The sequence below is a fragment of the Mus caroli genome, chromosome 5 (assembly GCF_900094665.2).
Source record: "Mus caroli chromosome 5, CAROLI_EIJ_v1.1, whole genome shotgun sequence".
NCBI classification, from domain to species: domain Eukaryota; kingdom Metazoa; phylum Chordata; class Mammalia; order Rodentia; family Muridae; genus Mus; species Mus caroli.
The window spans coordinates 107,234,107-107,252,981 of NC_034574.1; the positions used below are offsets into that span (position 1 = coordinate 107,234,107).

The 18,875-nt window shown below is 48.3% G+C and overlaps 1 protein-coding gene across 1 annotated transcript in view; it reads left to right on the forward strand.

The window, feature by feature from the left end:
- Nucleotides 1-14,757: 14,757 nt before the first annotated feature.
- The window catches only part of Myo1h (myosin IH), a 74,081-nt gene continuing 69,963 nt past the window's right edge, over nt 14,758-18,875 (forward strand). Inside the window, exon 1 of the mRNA XM_029477700.1 lies at nt 14,758-14,845. Within this exon, the coding sequence (XP_029333560.1) occupies nt 14,834-14,845 (12 nt within the window). The 5' untranslated portion in view covers nt 14,758-14,833. The remainder of the gene's footprint in view (nt 14,846-18,875) is intronic.

The window sequence follows — 18,875 nt, forward strand, 5'->3', positions numbered from 1 at the left end:
TTGAACGTCCCCGGATGCTCCAGGACTAATTCACCTGTTTGGTTATCCCAAGCGTTTGTGGGTGTTATAACTTCCCTTTGAAATAATCCTACTTTCCATTAAGATTGGATATGGGTCCTGGGCTTGGGGCGCGGCAGGGAGGCGAGGAGGCTCTTTGATGAGGGGTGGGGAGTTCTGTGTTCAAAAAGCTGGAGTGGTCATTAACGTTGAAGCCTGTAAACTGTTATAGAAAGGAAGGCCGGGGGTGGCGGGGAGGGGGTGGGGGAGGGAGGGAGAGAGAGAGAGACTACCACCTTTGGCTTCTCTGGGTTTTGGCTAGGGACTTTTTTTTTTTTTTTTTTTTAAAGAGTGGAGATTTTGAGTTCATTGCTTGAGGGTTAGTTAGTAGAAATAATGGTGCCCAGACACCACTGCTAGATGATTCAGAAACCCCTTTATTAGACTGACATATCCGCACTGTGCTGGCTCTGCTTTCAGTCACCTGGTGACACTGGAACCTTGGCAGCCGCGCTGCACTGAGGGCCATTATTCTCTATAGAGCGTGTAGGGGCCAACTGTGCAATCAAGGCACCTGCTCTGACGACACTCATCTTGAGTCATGGGTGACCAGCACTAGTCTGCTTCCCAGTTAAATGACAAAAGGACTCAGTTCACCTGTTCCCACAGCTTCCAGTGTGAAGAGGGGACCCCCCCACCCCCAAGCCTCAGGCAAGGTCCGATTTTGCAGCCACACTTAAGATTCTTCTCTAGCAAGAGCCCCCACGGGGCCTAACAAAAGCCAGTCAGGGGCGGTCGCCTTAGGAACTGGGTAGGTGGTTTTTGTTTGTCCTAATAGGGTGGGGGGTTGATGGTCAGTTCTCAGTAGGCTTGGGGTACCTGTGGGTGGGGAGAAAGCATTTGTCTCTGCTGTGACTGTGAGGTCTGCAGGAGCTGAGGACATTTAATTTATCCCAAGAAGTGTGTTTAGACAGCATTCTCACTGAACAACCAACAAAACCAACTTGCCGGCAAAGTCAAAGCGGGTTTTCTTTACTTGAGAAGTTCAATTTTATTACAAGTCACCTATGAGCAGCTCTCCTTGCTTCTCCCTTGCTAACTGTTCTGATCCCTTCGTCGAGGAGGACTCAGGGACAGCGAGGAGGACGGACGATCTGATCCACAGCATCAGGACCGATTCTCTCTTCCCAACCAGGAGCGGCCCGAGCTGCTCAGCCCCACTGAACTGCAGGGCGTGTCTGTGAACAGAATCACTAAGATCTTTCTTTACCCAGAACCGCCCAGGGTCACAGCCCCTGGCTGGGTCGTGCACTGCACAGGATGGGCCCTTGAGGGTCGGGGTTTATTTTTCCTGGCTTTGTCAGCTGCTGGAAGCAAAAACCACTTAGGTGATGTGAGACATTTCTCAAGGGTAACACAATAGTCAATTTCCCCTTCAACGTGCGACCATGGCAGCGGTTTCTGATTCTGGTTTCTTTTTTTTTTTTTTTTTTTTTCGAGACAGGGTTTCTCTGTGTAGCCTTGGCTGTCCTGGCACTCACTTTGTAGACCAGGCTGGCCTCGAACTCAGAAATCCGCCTGCCTCTGCCTCCCAAGTGCTGGGATTAAAGGCGTGCGCTACCACGCCCGGCATCTGATTCTGGTTTCTTAAGGTTCAGGGAGACCACGGACAACTGTCTGAACGCAATTTCTGAACACGGAAGCAATGGGCTCTTTCTGGGGGAGACGTGGGGGGCTCTTGTCTCTTTTGCTCCTTTGGCTGACCTGTGTGTCAGAGCAGCGCACGGAGGGCCTGCTGCTGCTAACCGCAGTTCCTTATTTCTGTCTTTATGAAGTCCTGCTTTCTCCACCTAGACTCAGCTTGGTGGCTGTCCTATATACATCTCATAAAAAGGGCAGAGGTTCATTTATAAAAATCAATCCTGTTAGGGAACAGGGTTTGGAAAAGCACGTGGGACAAACCACAGGACCTTCTGTTTGCTTTCTCCGTTTAGCACGACCTCATTTGACTTTGTCGCCATTATCAACTTGTCCGAGGATTCCTGTGTGGTCTTTTTTTCTCTTTGGGATGTATTTCTTTTGAGATTTTCTCCCCCTTTGGAATCTAAAGAACAAAATGGGAGAGGGGTGGGCTTTTCCTTTTGGAACTTGAAAAAAAAGTATTAAGATCACGGAGTTGAGTGTGTCAAGGACTCTTTTAGTCAGCCTAAACGCTCAGGCTTCTGACCACCCTGGACTGTGTCTGAGCTAGCCTGAGCTATGACACAGCAGCTGAGAGACTCACAGGCTGGAAAAGGGTCAGCTCAGACCCTGCAGTTCAGCACCAAGTCCACGCAAGGCTTGACAGCAGATTCCCCCAGACAGACAGAGAGGAGACCAGAGTAAAGGCTTCAGGAAATGAACTTCACGTTGTAACTTCAACGAATATAGTCTTGGTCGTGATAACGCCCAAAGTGCCGAGCAGTAACCCTATTCGGCTTAACCTTAGAAGGGCGAATTAAATAACACTGAAACTGTAAAAGGGTGTCTCCATTCAAAACAGCCTCACCTTGGCTGTCTCTTGGTGGCTATTACTAAATGAACGTCTCCATTATTAGTCTGTTAAGTGGCAGTCATTAGGCCCTGTAAGCCAGCTTCTGAGGCATCTTCCAAATCTCTACAGGCATGATGGGTTTGTGTGGTATAATCTTAGCTTGAAGCATTTTGAGGGCGGGAGTAACATGTCTTGTCATCTCCAGCAGGGCGGCTCAGGCTGTTTAGCCCTCCTTTCCCAGCATTTCCTGAAAGAGCTTCCGCCATCAGCTTGCAGAACTGAGGCTGAAGGGGCAGGACCTGATGCCTCTCAGGCACTTGGTGGTGAGGGCCAGGTTTCCAGGTGGCTCTGCAGAGTGAGCCTCCCAGATAGAGGCAGCGATTGATCGATGGATTGATTGATCAGCATGTTTGTTTTGAGAAGGAACTCAACCTTCTCAACCAATAAAATTGGGTTTTCACTGAAGTGGGTGGGAAGCCGGAAGCTAGCTCCTTCGGGGAGATGTCACCATGGTTCCATGCTATGATACCCTCTGGGTTCTCACCCTCAAGTCTCATCAGGAGATGACATTTCGCCATCAGTTGCAGGGACAACTGTCTTGCTTCTGAATTCCGTAACTGGTTTCATGTAGACGGTGTATCTACATGGTGATTTTTTTTGTTCTCTTCACCATGTGGGTCTTGGGAATCAAACTCACAGAGTCAGGCTTGGCCTCAACTGTGCCATTACCCACTAAGCCATCTTGCCAGCCCTAAATGTGTGCTCCCTCTTTGTTTCTGTCTCTGTCTATGTGTCTCCTGGCTCCCCCCCCCCATCCCTCTCTCTGGCTCAGGCTCAGTCAGTCTCTCTCTCTCTCTCTCTCTCCACCACATCCCCCGCTTTTCCATCCAGTGATGCCCCAAGTACTCTGTCCCTTTTCTGGGTCTTCTTGAGGAGACCACGGTACTATACATTTGCATCCATCTGTGACAGAGGGAGAGAGTTCTGAGCTGAATCTCTGCGGATTTTGCTATGTTGCATCTTTCTAGTTGACAGTGTCTGGGCACGGTGAACAGGTGCTATGTCACCCATCTCCTGTCCCCCTCTCTGCACAGGTGGCTACTGACAGGCAGGACAAACCTCAGCCTCTTTCTTATGGCCCTGGCTCAAGCCTAGGCAGATCAGCTGTTGCTGATGCAGATATGTGTGGGGTAAGGTAGGGTCAGTCGGGTGGGGTGAGGGGAGTCTCTGCTCCCAGCCCCTCCCTGCAGAGGGAGCACCGTGTCCTCATCAAGTGGGTGTGACTTATAGAAATGGATCCAAGAGGACCTTCTGCAAGCCACTTTACAACACGGTCACATGAACGCATCTCTCATGCTAGCCACTCGGTCTGTGAAAGTAAACATTTGAACACATCACAGACAGCTGAGGAAAATAATATTTGTATGCGCAAGCCACTTAAATAGAAAGTGGGAACCAAGGAGAGCGCCTGAAAACACCCTCCACTGGCATTCTTGTTCTGCTGAGATTTGAAATACTTAGACCAACCGCTCTGAACCTGGGAATCAAGACCCCTTTGGGGGGTGGAATATCAGACATCCTGCATATCAGATATTCACATCGCAATTCATAACAGTAGAAGAATTATAGTTTTGAAATTAACTTATGGTTTGGGGACCGCCGCAACACGAGGAACTGTGTTAAAAGGTCGCAGCATTAGGGAGGTTGAGACCCACTGATGTGGATAGTGTTGTAACTGCTGGGACAGTAGAGACAGGTATGGTTTATGAAAAGAAATGCATCTTTTTCCTGCCAGCAGTCAGATCTTTTTTACTATCACAGACTATTTTGGGGACTGGTTTGACCCCCCATACACGGAACAACCTCAAACGGAGTTTGAAGATCTGCTCAAAATGCTCTCTCAAGCCTTAAAAGCACATCTTGGTCTGACAGTGCTCCCCTGTAACAAAGAGTCCTTTCAATACCAGCCTGTTCCCAAGGTTCTAGAGTGCGCTGTTTGTATCTTTTCCCATTTGTTTCCAAAGTGAAGGTAAATAGTAGCATGGGAACTGTTCGCATGTAGCACCAGGTAGCATGGGAACTGTTTGCATGTAGCACTGGTTAGCATGGGAACTCTTTGCGTGTCGCACTGGGCAGCCTCCTCTTTATTGCAAAGTAGCAGTCCCCGGCTGTTTGTTTTAGAAGTGGTAATGTCCCATTGTAACAAATTATACTTAAAAATCATTTAGTGTGAAATTGCAGATTAATCCCACAGGGACCGGGTATTAACAATCCCCCAGCCCTTTGGAGCATACAGATGGTGAATCTGGAGTTTACAATGGGAACAATCGCTGATTACATGCATGGGTGTAACGGACTAAAAAGACCTCCCCATCTCAGGCTGGAGAATATAGAGGGGGTCCTAGTGCCTGACCTGTTTGAGACACTCCGGTCCCTTAGAATGTCGGCTTTATCTCTTACTCCAGGGGTGGATTCTACAGCTGTTCTGTGTCCTCTGAAGTCTTTCCAGTGAATGCACGGAAAGTGTTCTGTTCTTCGGTTGTGCTTAACCTTAATTCTCCAGAGTGTTGTTCAAATGTTTAAGCACAGTATCTCAGAGAAGCCTGTCATGAGACCATGGTAGATGAGTGAGCTGAGAGCTCCTTATGGGATCAGATACCCGCTGTTCACTGTCGGAAAAAGTCCCTTGTGTACTCTGTAGAGGGAGGTGGAGTTGTTACTGCCTCCAAAATTAATCAGTGCCTGACCTGAAAAAAAAAAAAATCTTAAGTACAACGGCCTGATTTTGAGACTGTCAACCAGCTGAGCCCCAACTGAAAATTCCTTGGCTTTCCTGATGTTGTGTGGCGTTCTTGGATACAAAGCCTTGATTGAATATATATATATATATATATATATATATATATATATATATATATATATATCATCTTAGAGTAGTAACCTGCCGGTGGTGTGTGCTGGAAATGCCAAATAAAGGCTGCTTTAAAAATGAAAGAAAAAAGCCGGGTTTGGTGGTGCACGCCTTTAATCCTAGCACTCGGGAGGCAGAGGCAGGTGAATTTCTGAGTTCCAGGCCAGCCTGGTCTACAAAGTGAGTTCCAGGACAGCCAGGGCTATATAGAGAAACCCTGTCTCGAAAAAACAAAACAAAACAAAACAAAAAGAAAGAAAAAAAAGATAAATTAGGTGGATGGGAAGATAGGTGGATGGAATCAGGAGTAGATGAATAAGTATATGTATGTATGTATGTATGTATGTATGTATGTATGTATGTATGTATATATGGATGGATGGATGGATGGAAGGATGGGTGTGTGGATGGATAGATAGATGGGTGGCTGGCTGGCTGGCTGTGTGAGTGGATGGGTGAATGGGTAGGTAGTTAGGAGGGTAGATGTGTGGGTAGGTAGGTGGGTAGATGGGTAGATGTGGATATAGATAGAGATAACGATTAGCTGGAGAGATAAAACCTAGGCCATGTTCATGTTAGACAAGTACTCTACCGCTGACTACAATCCAACTTCACTTGGATAATTGTTTATGAGGTTTTGAGATCAGAGTAAATACTTTATGGGTAACCCAAATTCATGTACAACGTCTGGGAGAGCTCAAGCCCTCCACCCTGATCTCCCGTTTGACTTAAGATGTAGAGGCGGAGGGACGATCTCACAGTCAGGAGCAGACACTGACAAAAGCAAGAGGGCTCTGACGGGGCTGCAGATGATGTCAAGTGTTTGCCTAGCATGCTGGAAGGCCAGGCTTCCATCCCGACACTGATTACAACAGGATGTAACCCCAGCTCCTGGGAGGCAGAAGCAAAGTGATCAGAAATTTGAGGTCATCGACTACATAGGTATTTGTGGCCAGCCTGCACTACCTGAAATCTTGTCTCAAACACTCTCCCCCCCAAACCTTTCCTTCTGGCCCCCTTTCCATGATGGTCCTAAGCCTTGGGTGTGTTGATGCAGATGTCCCGTTGAGTGACTGAGCCCCAGTTATCTTCAGCTCTGTGACCCGTGGCGAATCTCTGCATTAACTGTTTTGCAGGCTGCAGGACGAAACCTCTCTAAGACTGAGAGAAGTTTGTGGCTGTAAACATGGATATTTAGAAGCGGTTTGATGTATCCATTTAGCAAAAGTGTAGCAGCTTCTATGCTCCAACCTCTGGCCTCCCCAACCCTGGGTTCTGAATAGTACTGGCTTTGACTTGTAGGCCTGTGCTTCCCACATTGGTCTGTGCTCCCCATGTTGGCCTGTGCTCCTCATGTTGGTCTGTATTCCCCGAGTTAGTCTATGCTCCCCACATTGGTCTGTGCTCCTCACCTTGTTTTGTGCACCCCCCCATGTTGGTCTGTGTTTGGTCTGTTCTCCCCACGTTGGTCTCTGTTCTTCACGTTGTTCTGTGCTCTCCACACTGGTTTGTGCTCCCCATGTTGATCCATGCTCCCTACATTGGTCTATGCTCCCCCACATTGGTCTATGCTCCCCCACATTGGTCTGTGCTCCCCACATTGGTCAGAAGGTAGAGAGCCGCCCAAGTCAGGTGCTCACAGCAGAGAGCAAACAAGGGCATCAGCGTCAGAACAGGGGCTCACAATACCCAGCCGAGATGACTGGAAGCAAGGAAGGGGAGGCAGTTAGCTGGGGCTCCCAGGCAGAGCATCCGGCTTCCTGGCCCCACCTCAGGCAGTTCAGTAAGTTACGTTATATGTATGGATGTCTTGCCTGTGTGTATATCTGTGCCCCGTGTGTGTGTGTGTGTGTGTGGTGTGTGTGTGTGTGTGTATGTGTGTGTGTGTGTGTTGTGTGTGTGTGTGTGTGTGTGTGTGTGGTGTGTGTGTGTGTGTGTACACATGTGTGTTCATGTGTGTGTGTGTCCCTTCCCTGAGGAGAGAAGAAGAGGGCATCCCCTAGACCTGAAATTACAAATGGTTGTAAGCTGCCATGTGGATGCTGGACACTGAACCTGGGTCATCTGGAAGAGCATCGGGTGCGTTTAACTGCTCAGCTATCTCTCCAGCCCCTGCAAGCATCTTTATTTCCTCTGTTGGAAATGGGCTACTTCCTAGCCATTCTCAAAGACACAAAGTTTTAACCCTTCAGGGGCTTGCTGTGTTCCCTTCTCCCTGCCTGTCACATGGTTAGGGGATCAGCCTGACACAGGACAGAGAGTTTTATAGGACAGTTGATGTTAACATGCTGGAGTCTGAGGTGGGGGAGATCTCTTCACCCTTAGAGTCCACTTTCAACGGCACACGACAATTTGCTAATACAGTATTACTGTCGCTTATCTCTGAAGCCAGGGATTTGGGGTCGTGTTGAGCCGGCTCAGGGAAAATGGCAGTTCCTGTCTTCCAGAACTATTAATTACCTCTCCAGAAGGGGCTTATGGGGCTTATGGGGCTTATGGCTGGGTCTCCAAGGGATACCTGTAAGCATCAGGCTGATGCCAGCATGCCTGTCCAACTGTCACACACAGACACACACACAGACACACACCACCCACCCACAGCCACACACAACACATACACACACACACACATACGGCACAGAGCTACAGGCAGGCAAAACACCCACTTCAGATATCCACACAGGCTGGATAATGTCTCCATCACAATAGTCAACAAAGCCTTTGCCTCAGAAACCAACTACCCTATGGTATAGATTGTGGCAAGACTCATTCCTTGGAAAGCCTTTCTTTAAAAAAAAAAAGATAATTTTTTTGTGTGTGTACGTGTGTCCACACATGCACGAATGTGAGTATGTGTGTATGTGTATTTGTGAGTTGTGTGTGCACCAGGCATGTGAGTGTGTGTGTGCTCACAAGTGTGAGTGTATGTGTGTGTGTGCATGTATGCCGTAGCACATGTATGGATGTCAGAGGAGTCCAGAGTCTCCTTCATCATGTGGGTCCTGGGATTGAACTTGGGTTTTTAGGTTTGGCTGCAAGCACCTTTACCTCTCTGCTGTGCGGCCCAAGCTGGCCTGGTACCTAGGATCCTCCTGCCTTAGTCTCTTGAGCGTTCTGTATATAGTATGCATGTACCATGCATATATAGTATGCACGTACCATGCATGAGTTTGAGGTGATATACTGAGGCTCTTGGTCCAGATCCCTAACTGCAGTCTGCTCCTGGGAGAGACTTCAGCAAATCAACCAAGGTACCACCTGCAGGATGCTTGCCCACTCTTCACTGCTAGGGCCATGGAAAGCAGAATCAGCAATGATCCCACAGCAGAGGGCACAGGGAAACTGTCAACCATGAGCGCGACCACGTCCCTGGATCTTGCAGCAGGAAGAGGACATGGGTGGAGAAATGGCAGAATTTAAATAAGATTTAAATAAATATTCCCAACACTCAGGAGGCAGAGGCAGGAGAATTGCTATAAACTCCAGGTCAGTGTGGTCTACAGGACGAGACCCTGTCTTAAAATCTCAACAACCAAAACGGCATGCACTGGCCTCTTAATTGAGCAAAACACATCCCATGCTAACAGGGGGCAGGAGATCTGTGGACACTCCACACTAGCGGCTGGTCGTATTCCAAAATCACTGCAAAACACGGTTAATTGAAAAATCGAAGACTCGACCTGCATCAATACATACCCGAAGGAACAGAAAGCAAAACCATGAACAGACACCTACCCGTGTACACAGCGCAGACTGGAGGAGACTTGAGTGTCTATGGACAGGCAGAATTACAAAATGTGCCACCATGTACGCTGTGGAATATTACTTAGCTTTGAAAAGGAAGGGGATCCTATTATCTGTGGCAATGTGGGGAACCCTTGAGGACACTATGTTCACTGTAGCAAGCCAGCCACAAACAGAAACATACGCCATGGCACTCCCGCTGGTATGTGACAAGGAACGGACCGGTGGCTTCCAAAGGCCACGGGAAGTGAAAAGAGGGATTTTATTCTGGGTTAAAGTGATTTCAGGCGTTTAAATTGAGATAACTCTGCTGCTCTTTGAATATCCCGAATGTGTGTCCGGTTCCTGAAGTACACACTTGAAGACGTTGGAGGTATGAAGCCAGGTCCAGGACCCCCACATTCAGGAGGCTGAGACAGGAGGATGACACGTTCAAAGCCAGACTATGCTATAGCATATCCCACTTTAAGAGATGGCAAATTTGGGGATGTCCCCCTCTACAATTAATTTATTTTAAACCAAGTAAATGATATAACAGTTGTACTGTCTGCTTACCGAGGAAAAGGTATCTGGGGGTCTCAGGCTCAGGGGTGATTCTGAGACACTTTCGTTACTGTTGGGATGAACACAGAGCCCCACACTGGCTGGGCTCACGCCTTCCCACTAAGCTCCACCGGGAGTCCTCGGGCAGCCTTTTAACTGATAGTACTCTATCAGTGTGTGTGTGTGTGTGTGTGTGTGTGTGTGTGTGTGTGTGTGTATTCACACTACAGGAGATGATGTGTGGCCATGGGCAGTGATTGGGTCTGGGCAGTTGGCAACTCTGGCTCTCTAACCTTGTCAGGTTCTTCAATGATATTCTCATTATCTGGAAGTCTTCATGGTACACACACCATCTGGCTGTGAGCATCTGGGTGCAGCAGGGTGCCGGAGCCTGAGAGCCGCACCCCTTCTGGGGTGACTCCGGTGCTCTGTGAGGCAGAGGACTTCCTACTTCCTGTTTAATAACTACACTCGTAAGGGCTTGCAGAGCACGAGTGACCCGCACTTTGTCGCCAGGCCTCCCTCAGTGACCCCTACCAAGATCCCTGTCCCAGTTGGTCTGTCAGAGAAAGCTGAAGGGACTTCAGGAGCCATCAGCCATCATTCCTCTAATTGGGTCTGGTGGCTGGAGCCAGGCCTCGTTATTTTTAATTGGGGACCATCGTCCTGGAAGGATACAACATGCAGATCATGCCTGGGAATTTGTGGCTTGCAAGTTCAAAGTGAAACTGCAGTTGGAGACTTCCAAGGGCTCACACCAATTTCCAGTCCTCTCTATTGTCACCCAGGGACGTCAGGCTAAAGATCGCCCTCGGGTTGGGCCAGTCCGTGTCTGTGTCCAGAGACCTAGGCATCTAGACACAGTCTTAGCCATTGTTAAGACTTCATGAATATCACAATCCCCAGCAGTTGGACAGATTGTATCAATTAAGTATCATTTAGATGTGGCTCTGGGCATGGCATCGGAATGAATAAGTTCCTTGTTGAAAGGAACTTATTTTCGCTGATTTTCCTAATTAGCTTCAGGACAAGTAACTCATCCCGCATCACCAGCCTTCAAGATTTGTACCAGGCAGACTAAGAAACCCAGTTTGGAGAAGCTACAGCCATTTGCCTACTTATTTGCCTAGAGACGGGGTGGAGCTATGTGGTCCAGGCTGCCCTCAAGCTCCGACCTCCTGCCTCAGTCTCTCCCAAGTTGCAAGTGTTTGTCACTCTTCTCATCTCTCCCACTATTAAGAATTTTTCCCTCACAGTCATCTATTGGATGGAACACAGGGCCCCCAATAGAGGAGCTAGAGAAAGTACCCAAGGAGCTGAAGAGGTCTGCAACCCTATAGGTGGAACAACAATATGAACTAACCAATACCCCCAGAGCTCTTTTTTTTTTTTTTTTTTTTTGGTTTTTCGAGACAGGGTTTCTCTGTATAGCTCTGGCTGTCCTGGAACTCACTTTGTAGACCAGGCTGGCCTCGAACTCAGAAATCCGCCTGCCTCTGCCTCCCAAGTGCTGGGATTAAAGGCGTGCGCCACCACCGCCCGGCTCCCCCAGAGCTCTTGACTCTAGCTGCATATGTATCAGAAGATGGCCTAGTTGGCCATCATTAGGAAGAGAGGCCCCTTGGTCTTGCAAACTTTATATACCCCAGTACAGGGGAACACCAGGGCCAAGAAGTGGGAGTGGGTGGGGAGGGGAACAGGGCAGGGGGAGGGTATAGGGGACTTTTGGGATAGCATTTGAAATGTAAATGAAGTAAGTACCTAATAAAAAATAAGATTAAAAAAAAAGAATTTTTCCCAACATAATAATCCTAATAAGTAAAATATTTATTGATTTCAATCTTTACGGAAACTATATATTAATGTTGTACAATAAAATATCTAAGCCTAGGACGAGAGATAATAATTTTTATGACCAAATATCTAAGATTTATTATAATGTTTGACTAATTTATTTTAGTATAAGTGTGTGTGTGTGTGTGTTTTGATTGCATGCGTGCTCACAGAGGCCAGCAGAGGGCGACACATCCCTCACAATTAGAACTACTGTTGGTTGTGAGCTGGGACTTGAACAGAGGTCCTCTGGGAGAGGAGCGGGTCTTTCGTGCTCCTGATTTGTTGTATGCGTTCTCATGCAAGTGTGCAGGATATGTTGAGCGTATCCCCCACACCCCCTTTGCCCCCTCCCATTCACCCCATTTGTTCCCTGGGCATTTCAGTATCCTTTCGTGTCAAGCACATACATGTGATTTTATGTATCTACCTAAAATCTAGGCCTGCAGATGGGAGATAACACGCACCTCTGAGACTGGCTTAATTCCCACAATACAATTCACTCCAGCTGCACCTAAGGTCAGTGTTCAAAAGATAGCTGTCCTTGGAAAAAGCTGGATGCGGCTAAAGGATTTCATTTGGATCATGTGGTATCTGTCTTGTTAGTAAGCCCTCTGTCCCTCCAGATAAGCACTGGCCCTTCTTGGACAGTGTGAAGCCTTCGGAGGAGGTTTGAGGGGCCGTGAAACATTTCAATACCCAATTGTTTTTTCGTTTCTCCTTGCTGAAAATATTCAAAAATTTTCCTGGAGAGCTACTTTCCAAAGCACACAATGGCCGGATGTCAGGGAGGGCTGTCTGAAGGTGTTATGGGAACCCAAAAGCTACCTCTCTGGTCTAACCCACCCTGAGGCTTCTGTCTCCATCCCCTTCCCCACCCCTTTCTGAGTCTCGGGAGCCATTCACCCAAGCTCTCCTCCTGAGAGATGAGGGTTTTTTAAAAAATCATCCATCCTTTTTTTAAAAAAACGCCATCTTTGAAATCCCCGCTGCGCAAGCACAAGCACGAGCGCCGATTGGTTGAATGGATGGACTTCGCTGAAGAGATGCCCGAATGAGATCTTTCTGAGCGCCTCGTTTGTCCTAAGCAAGGAGAAGTCAGGCCCCTAAAGTTCCCAGCGGCACTTGCTGACTTGCTGCTCAGAAACCAGAGCTGAAGACTGGGGGCTGCTTCAGGCATACAGAGCTCTCCCGGGCTCTCCTGGATACTCTGTGTCTGGGTATCTGCAGAAATCTGTGTGTATACACACCTGAGCGTGGAGCCTTGGAACTGACCCGTCTGGCAACTGGCAAGCATTCTGCCACCGAGCTGAGGCCCCACAGTACAAACAAAAAAATTTTAAAAGAAGAACCATACACCTACAAAGTGAGTGGTTCTGTCTTCTCTTTGGGTTTTTGTTTTTGCATGTGTGCAGGAGCATGCATGTGCAGAGACCAGGGGATGTTGTTAACATTCTTCAGATGCCTGCTACCTTGTGTTTCGAGGCTGGGTCTCTCTTCCCTATAGACTGAGTGGCAGACAAGCCCGGGAAACTATCTGCCTCTGTTTCTCCCGTACTGAACCAACAAGCAAGCTCCACCACGCCCAACTTCTGTAAAACTGCTTGCAGGGCAAGCGCTTGCCAGAGTCACATCTCCAGCCTGCCCTTGGGAGTCGTGCTCTGTAGAGACCCCCAGACCGTGGTTACTTAGTTGTAAATAAGAAGTTCTTATACCTGAGGTTGGGTGCATACTGGCTCACACCACAGATAGGTACAAACAAGGCAGGGAGGTGAAAGGGGAGGGAGTTGATTGGAGGCCACAGATGATGTCAAGGATGGCTTTGTTCTATACCATCTCAGAATCGGGGCTCTTTGCCTGTAACTTGCAAATGGCCAAGTTACACCTGTGAGGAGATGGTAGTCTATCCGGAATTGACTGTTGACCAGGTTATCAGAGGTTTGCAGCTGTAGTATGGCTTATAAAACTGAAAAAGTCACAGAGGCACAATTCCATCTAGTGGCTTCACAGTGGCCTCCGGTCCCCGACTCTATTTCCAAGCGGTTTTGTTCAGTTCTACTCTCTCTATGAAGCCGTCGTTCCTTGACTGTGCCAGACTTCTCTTTGTCAATGTGACACCAAAACTGAGACACACCTGGGAAGAGGGCTCGTCTGCCCATGGAGGAACTGGCCGCTATCAGAGGAGCCTGTGGACACGTCTGTAATCCTCGTTTTTTGATTACTAATTGATTTAAGAGGGCCCAACCCACTGTGGGCGGCAGCATCCCTAGGCTGTATAAGAAAGGCAGCTGCGGGAGCCAGCAAACGGGGACTCCTCTGTGATCTCTGCTTCAGTTCTTGCTTCCAGGGTCCCGACTGGGAGGCTCTTTCCCTGGCTTCAGTTAATGATGGACTGTAATCTGTAACATATAAACTGAAATAAACCCTTCCCTCCCACAAGTTGCTTCCAGCCGTAGTATTTACCATAGCAACAGAGGAGCAGACTGGCCCAGGCTGGTGACACTGGTGACTGAGAGGGCTTGCATGCCCATTGTACCACTAACCAAGGGGAGGAACGATTTTTTTCCCCTGGATGTTTCTAAGGAAATGTATAACCGTGTTTCCCATTGGTTCATTCCACCTTGTCTCTCAAAGGAGAGCCAAGCGCTGAGACTGAGCCAAGCACAACTAGAGGAAGGTAGAATCGTGCCCCACAGACATGTGTCTGGAGTGCTTGGGGGGCGCAGGAAAAGGGGGTCATCAGCACCATTACCTTCTCGCTTCTGAGAAGATGGGGGCAGCCGTTCAGTCATAAGAGAAAGCCTGCCTTGTGTCTGATGGATGGTAAAGGTGGACCTGGGAGCCATGAAGGTCGTCTCCAACACAGGCACTCTCACCTTAACTTACTGCAGCTTCAGTGTGAGGGTGTGGACAGAGTCCCCGCAGGTGTCTGTGGAACCGGAGCAGGTGCCAGCACAGCTCAGAGGCCCTACCTTGTCAGCCGGCATCTGCCCAGAGGGACCAATCAGAGGTCAGCGGTGGAGTAACGTGATCCAATGGGGTCCGATTTCCACTTGTAACCTCGAAGGGCCCTGTGTCCTCAGGTGGGCAGCCACAGGCGCAGGCCCCGCCTCCCAGTATGAATTATTCACCGCTCTATACTTTGGCCATCTAGAATCTCCACGGACCTTGATGCGGAGTGTCGCGCGTTGCAGGATCGCCAGGCACTGCGCTGCCCGGGTCCAGCAGAATACTGGTTACAACCGCTCTCCTCCGCTCTCCCTACAAACACCATGGGATCCAAGGTAATGGGGCCGGAGGGTGGAAACCTCTCTTCCACCAAGTCTAAGCGACAGTTCCTCCCATCCCCAGGCTTCCAAGGCAAGAAAGGACTGGGTTCGCACCTGAAATTCTGTACTTGTTGAGTGAAAATTTTTGTTTCAGGTGATCAAGTAGATGACGACTCTTCATCATCCAAGGGATGAGCTGTCCTTTAGAACCAAAGAGCGGGAAGCGGGTGGAGTTTCTCGTTTGTTTCAAACCGGATACATCTGGGATGACAGAGTGGTCACTAGCCTACCGTCCAGGGCTGGGACTATGGGACAAGGGTGGTTTCTGAGGACTTTAGGAGTGGCTGGCGTGGCAGAGGGATGGAAGTGTTTTCTTACTTATCCTTTTAGGGAGCCACGCAGGTAACTGGTGGTGATTGTGTCAGCCTGGATACAGTGGTCGCTGACAGAGACCCAGTGTTGGAAAAAGCCGTTATGATTGGTGCCTAGACGTGTAGTGTCTGTAAGTTTCTTTATCCAGACTGCCTGGGTCGGCATTGGGAAGAACCTAAAGAAACCAATGACAGAGACAGCTTCAATGTAGCCTGCTGCCTATGTACTTACAAGGGTGTTTTTTGGTTTGGTTTGGTTTTTTGTTTTCTGTTCGTTCCCCCCACCCCCCCACCCCCCGCTCCTGAAGAATGATCTCAGCATGTCTGTTTAGGGAACATGATTTATTGATGGATTGTCTCTTACTGGATAACCAAAGAGGGTCACAGAAAACCTGGGATATGTAGTCAGAGCTCAGTAACCACACACAGGAGCCTCCCACACCAGGAACTCTAGCCAGAGCCTGTCATGGATCCATTCAGCTAATTATCCATTTCTATAGCACCAAATACCGTTGCCTTGGCAACCAGCACTCACAACAGGCTTTGGCCTGAGGCCGTCCAGGTATGTGTATGGGGATGGCTTTCTGTGCCATGGCTGCAAACTGGCTCAGGGTGATGAGTGCAGGAAGTGGCTTCAGAGGGTGGGCATAGCCTGATTGCTTGGTAGAGGGGAGAGGGGTAGGCATGTCCTCAAAGAAGGTCATGGGTCGCTTTTAATGTTGTGGCGGCTGTGTGTATAAGAGAGTGTGTATGAGAGTAAGTGTGTGTGCATGTGTGAGAGAGTGTGTGTGTATGAGAGTGTGTGTGAGAGTGTGTGTGTGCATATGAGAATAAGTGTGAATGTGTGTGTGAGAGAGGGAGAGAGTGTATGTATAAGAGAGTATATGTGTGAGAGTGTATGTATGTGTAAGAGTGTGAGAAAGTGTGTATATGCATGTGATGATGTGTGAATGTGTGTATGAGAGAGTGTGAAGTGTGAAGGTGTGTGTGAGCATGTGTGTGTGTGTGTGTGTGTGTGTGAATGTGTATGTGAGAGAATGTGAGTATTGTGGAGAGTGTGTGAATGTGTGTGTGAGAGCATGTGTAAATGTGGGTGAGTGTGAAGATGAGAGTGTATGTGTAAAACAGAGTCATTGTGTGTGTGAATGTGTGTATGTGAGAGTATGAGTGTGTATGAGTATGTGTATGAGAGAGTAGTATGAGTGTGTGTATGTATGTATGTGTATGAGTGTGTGTATAGTGTGTGTGTGTGTGTTGTGTGTGTGTGTCTGTGACAGGGCCCCTTTTGTTATTTCCTTTTGTGTGCACTACACCAGTTGGCTGGTGAGTGTTTGTTCTGTCTCCGCCCCCCTCCAGCCCCGCCCCCCAAGAACTTATGCTTTCTCCCTCTCCTTTCTTGAGTTCTGGGCTCACCCTCAAGCTTGCACAGCGAACACTGTACCCACTGAGCCATCTCTGCAGCCTGAAACATGTCTCTGAGCAAGCACACAGATCTGGCTCCCTTACTTGCACTGTTTTAAGCCAAAACTCTCCTCCTTTGTGAATTCCCAGGTTCCCTTTGCAAGAGTCAAGTTTGCCACTGAAACCACTTGAAGACCTGCAGCTTCAGGAGGGAGGAGGTGACTGTCCCCACTCCCCTTCCCTAGTGCAGTAATCCCTGTAGATTCCTTTAGGAGAAGCCACCTCCTCCCCCACCCCCATCACTCACGCCCCTCCCATAACAAGGCTGTAAATGAACCTTGGTCACCAGAAACCAGGACTTAGAGCTGCAGTGGGAACCCAAATGAGCAATCCTGGCCCCTGCAAACGTCCACATCACGCATCTCTCATCCCTAGTATTACCACCATGGTCCCAAAACCCTTCTGTCTGGCTAACCTTCATAGATATAGCATCTGTTGTCTAAAACTCATAAAAGCACCATTTTTAAAAGCCATCTTTGGTTTGGGGCAGGGTGGTATGTACATGGTATGATGTGTGTGCATGAGCCAGTCAGTGCCCGTGTGGTGGTCACAGCACAACCTCTCTGTTGGTCTAGTCTTCAACTTTGTTTAAAGCAAGGTCTCTCGTTCACCGCCATGTGTGTTAATGAGACCATGGCTGACAGACAAAGCAGAGGGGAAAGTAGTGTGTAGTGGCGTGGAGCTACCAAGAGCTTGTTCTACGGCCTGTGGTGGGTGGTGTTTAGGGGTGGCTCATTTAAATCTCATTTTTTTTTTATGGTAAATAGTCGGAACTGTGGATTTGGTAACAAGTTGGGAAGTTGTGTCATCCACTGAGCAGGAGACCCAGGGCTTGCAAGCATCCACGTCTGGTGGGCCATGGTGCTCCCAGCACATGGCTTGCTGTGACTAGAGGATATTTTATGTAACTTTAAAATATGGCAAACCAAAGGCAACAGTCTAACATTTTACTGAAAATAATTATAGACTCAGAAAAAGGTGTTAAAAAAAAAAAAACAGAAAAGGCCCTATACTCTGGCCCTGCTGGTACGTCACCCTAATTATGCCTTAATTCCTGAGTGAGGTTAAGACCATCTGCATAGTGCCTGCTCCGTGACACATGGTTGCATCTGTGGGTGATACATGATTGCATCTGTGGATTCTTGGGACTGGCCTACAGTGAAGAAGAGAGATTTCTGTCCGGAGTATTTGGGAACTGATTTAGCTCCTTTAAGCCTCTTGGGTCCCTCGTCCGGTAAGGGATTCTCTCGAAGGCAGTGAAGTCAGGGGTAACAAGTTGGGCTCAGGAAATAACAGGGTCAGATGAGCTTTACAAGTGGTAGTGGAGACTTCACATTTCATTTTGCAACTGGTTTTGGTGTGTCTAACTTAATTGATCGTACATATGTTTAACATTCTATGACATTACGTGTGTGTGTGTGTGTGTGTGTGTGAGAGAGAGAGAGAGAGAGTGAGTTGTGTGAGTGTGTGTGTGTGAGAGTGTGTGTGTGAGTTGTGTGTGTGTGAGAGTTGTGTGAGTGTGTGAATATGAGTGTGAGTTGTGTGAGTGTGTGTGTGTGAGTGCTTGCTCGTGTGCAGGCCACGGCAAATGTGCAGGAGGCAGAAAACACTTTCTAGGAGTTGGCTCTTCTAGTACAGATCTCCCAGGAATCTAACACAGGCGGTTGGGTTCGTTAGCAAGCACCTCTACTCCCTGAGCTATCTTAGCCGGCCACATCCTAATAGTTTAGCATTACAGGATTGTACAAGGTCAACCCAAAAAGCAGGTCATTCAAGTATCACCAACCAGACGTAATTACTGAGTTCGGGGGTCGGGGGGGCGCCCATCACCCTTGCTACAAATAGCTGTGGATGGAAAGTCAGCACATCTCTAAGGTTTAGATGATGAGCTATTTCTAAAGCCCATTTGATCTTACTAGAACCCAAGAAAGGAGCGGTTACTAGGAAACAGAGTCGCGACGCTTCGAGCAACGAATCAGGAGATTGTTTTATTAGACCAAGTCCTCAAAGTAAAATTAGTTTTCAAACATTAAATTTTCTGGATTTATCGTGGTGAGCACCGCTCCTGTGTGTGTCTGCTCCGTAGGGAAGCCAGAGGAGTGTTTGCAGGGAGGGTTAGGGGCTTTGAGGCAAGCTCCTTTGACCCACTGAGCCATCTCGCCAGCCCAGCATTCTTTTTTTTTTTTTTTTTTTTTTTTTTGGGTAAGTTTATT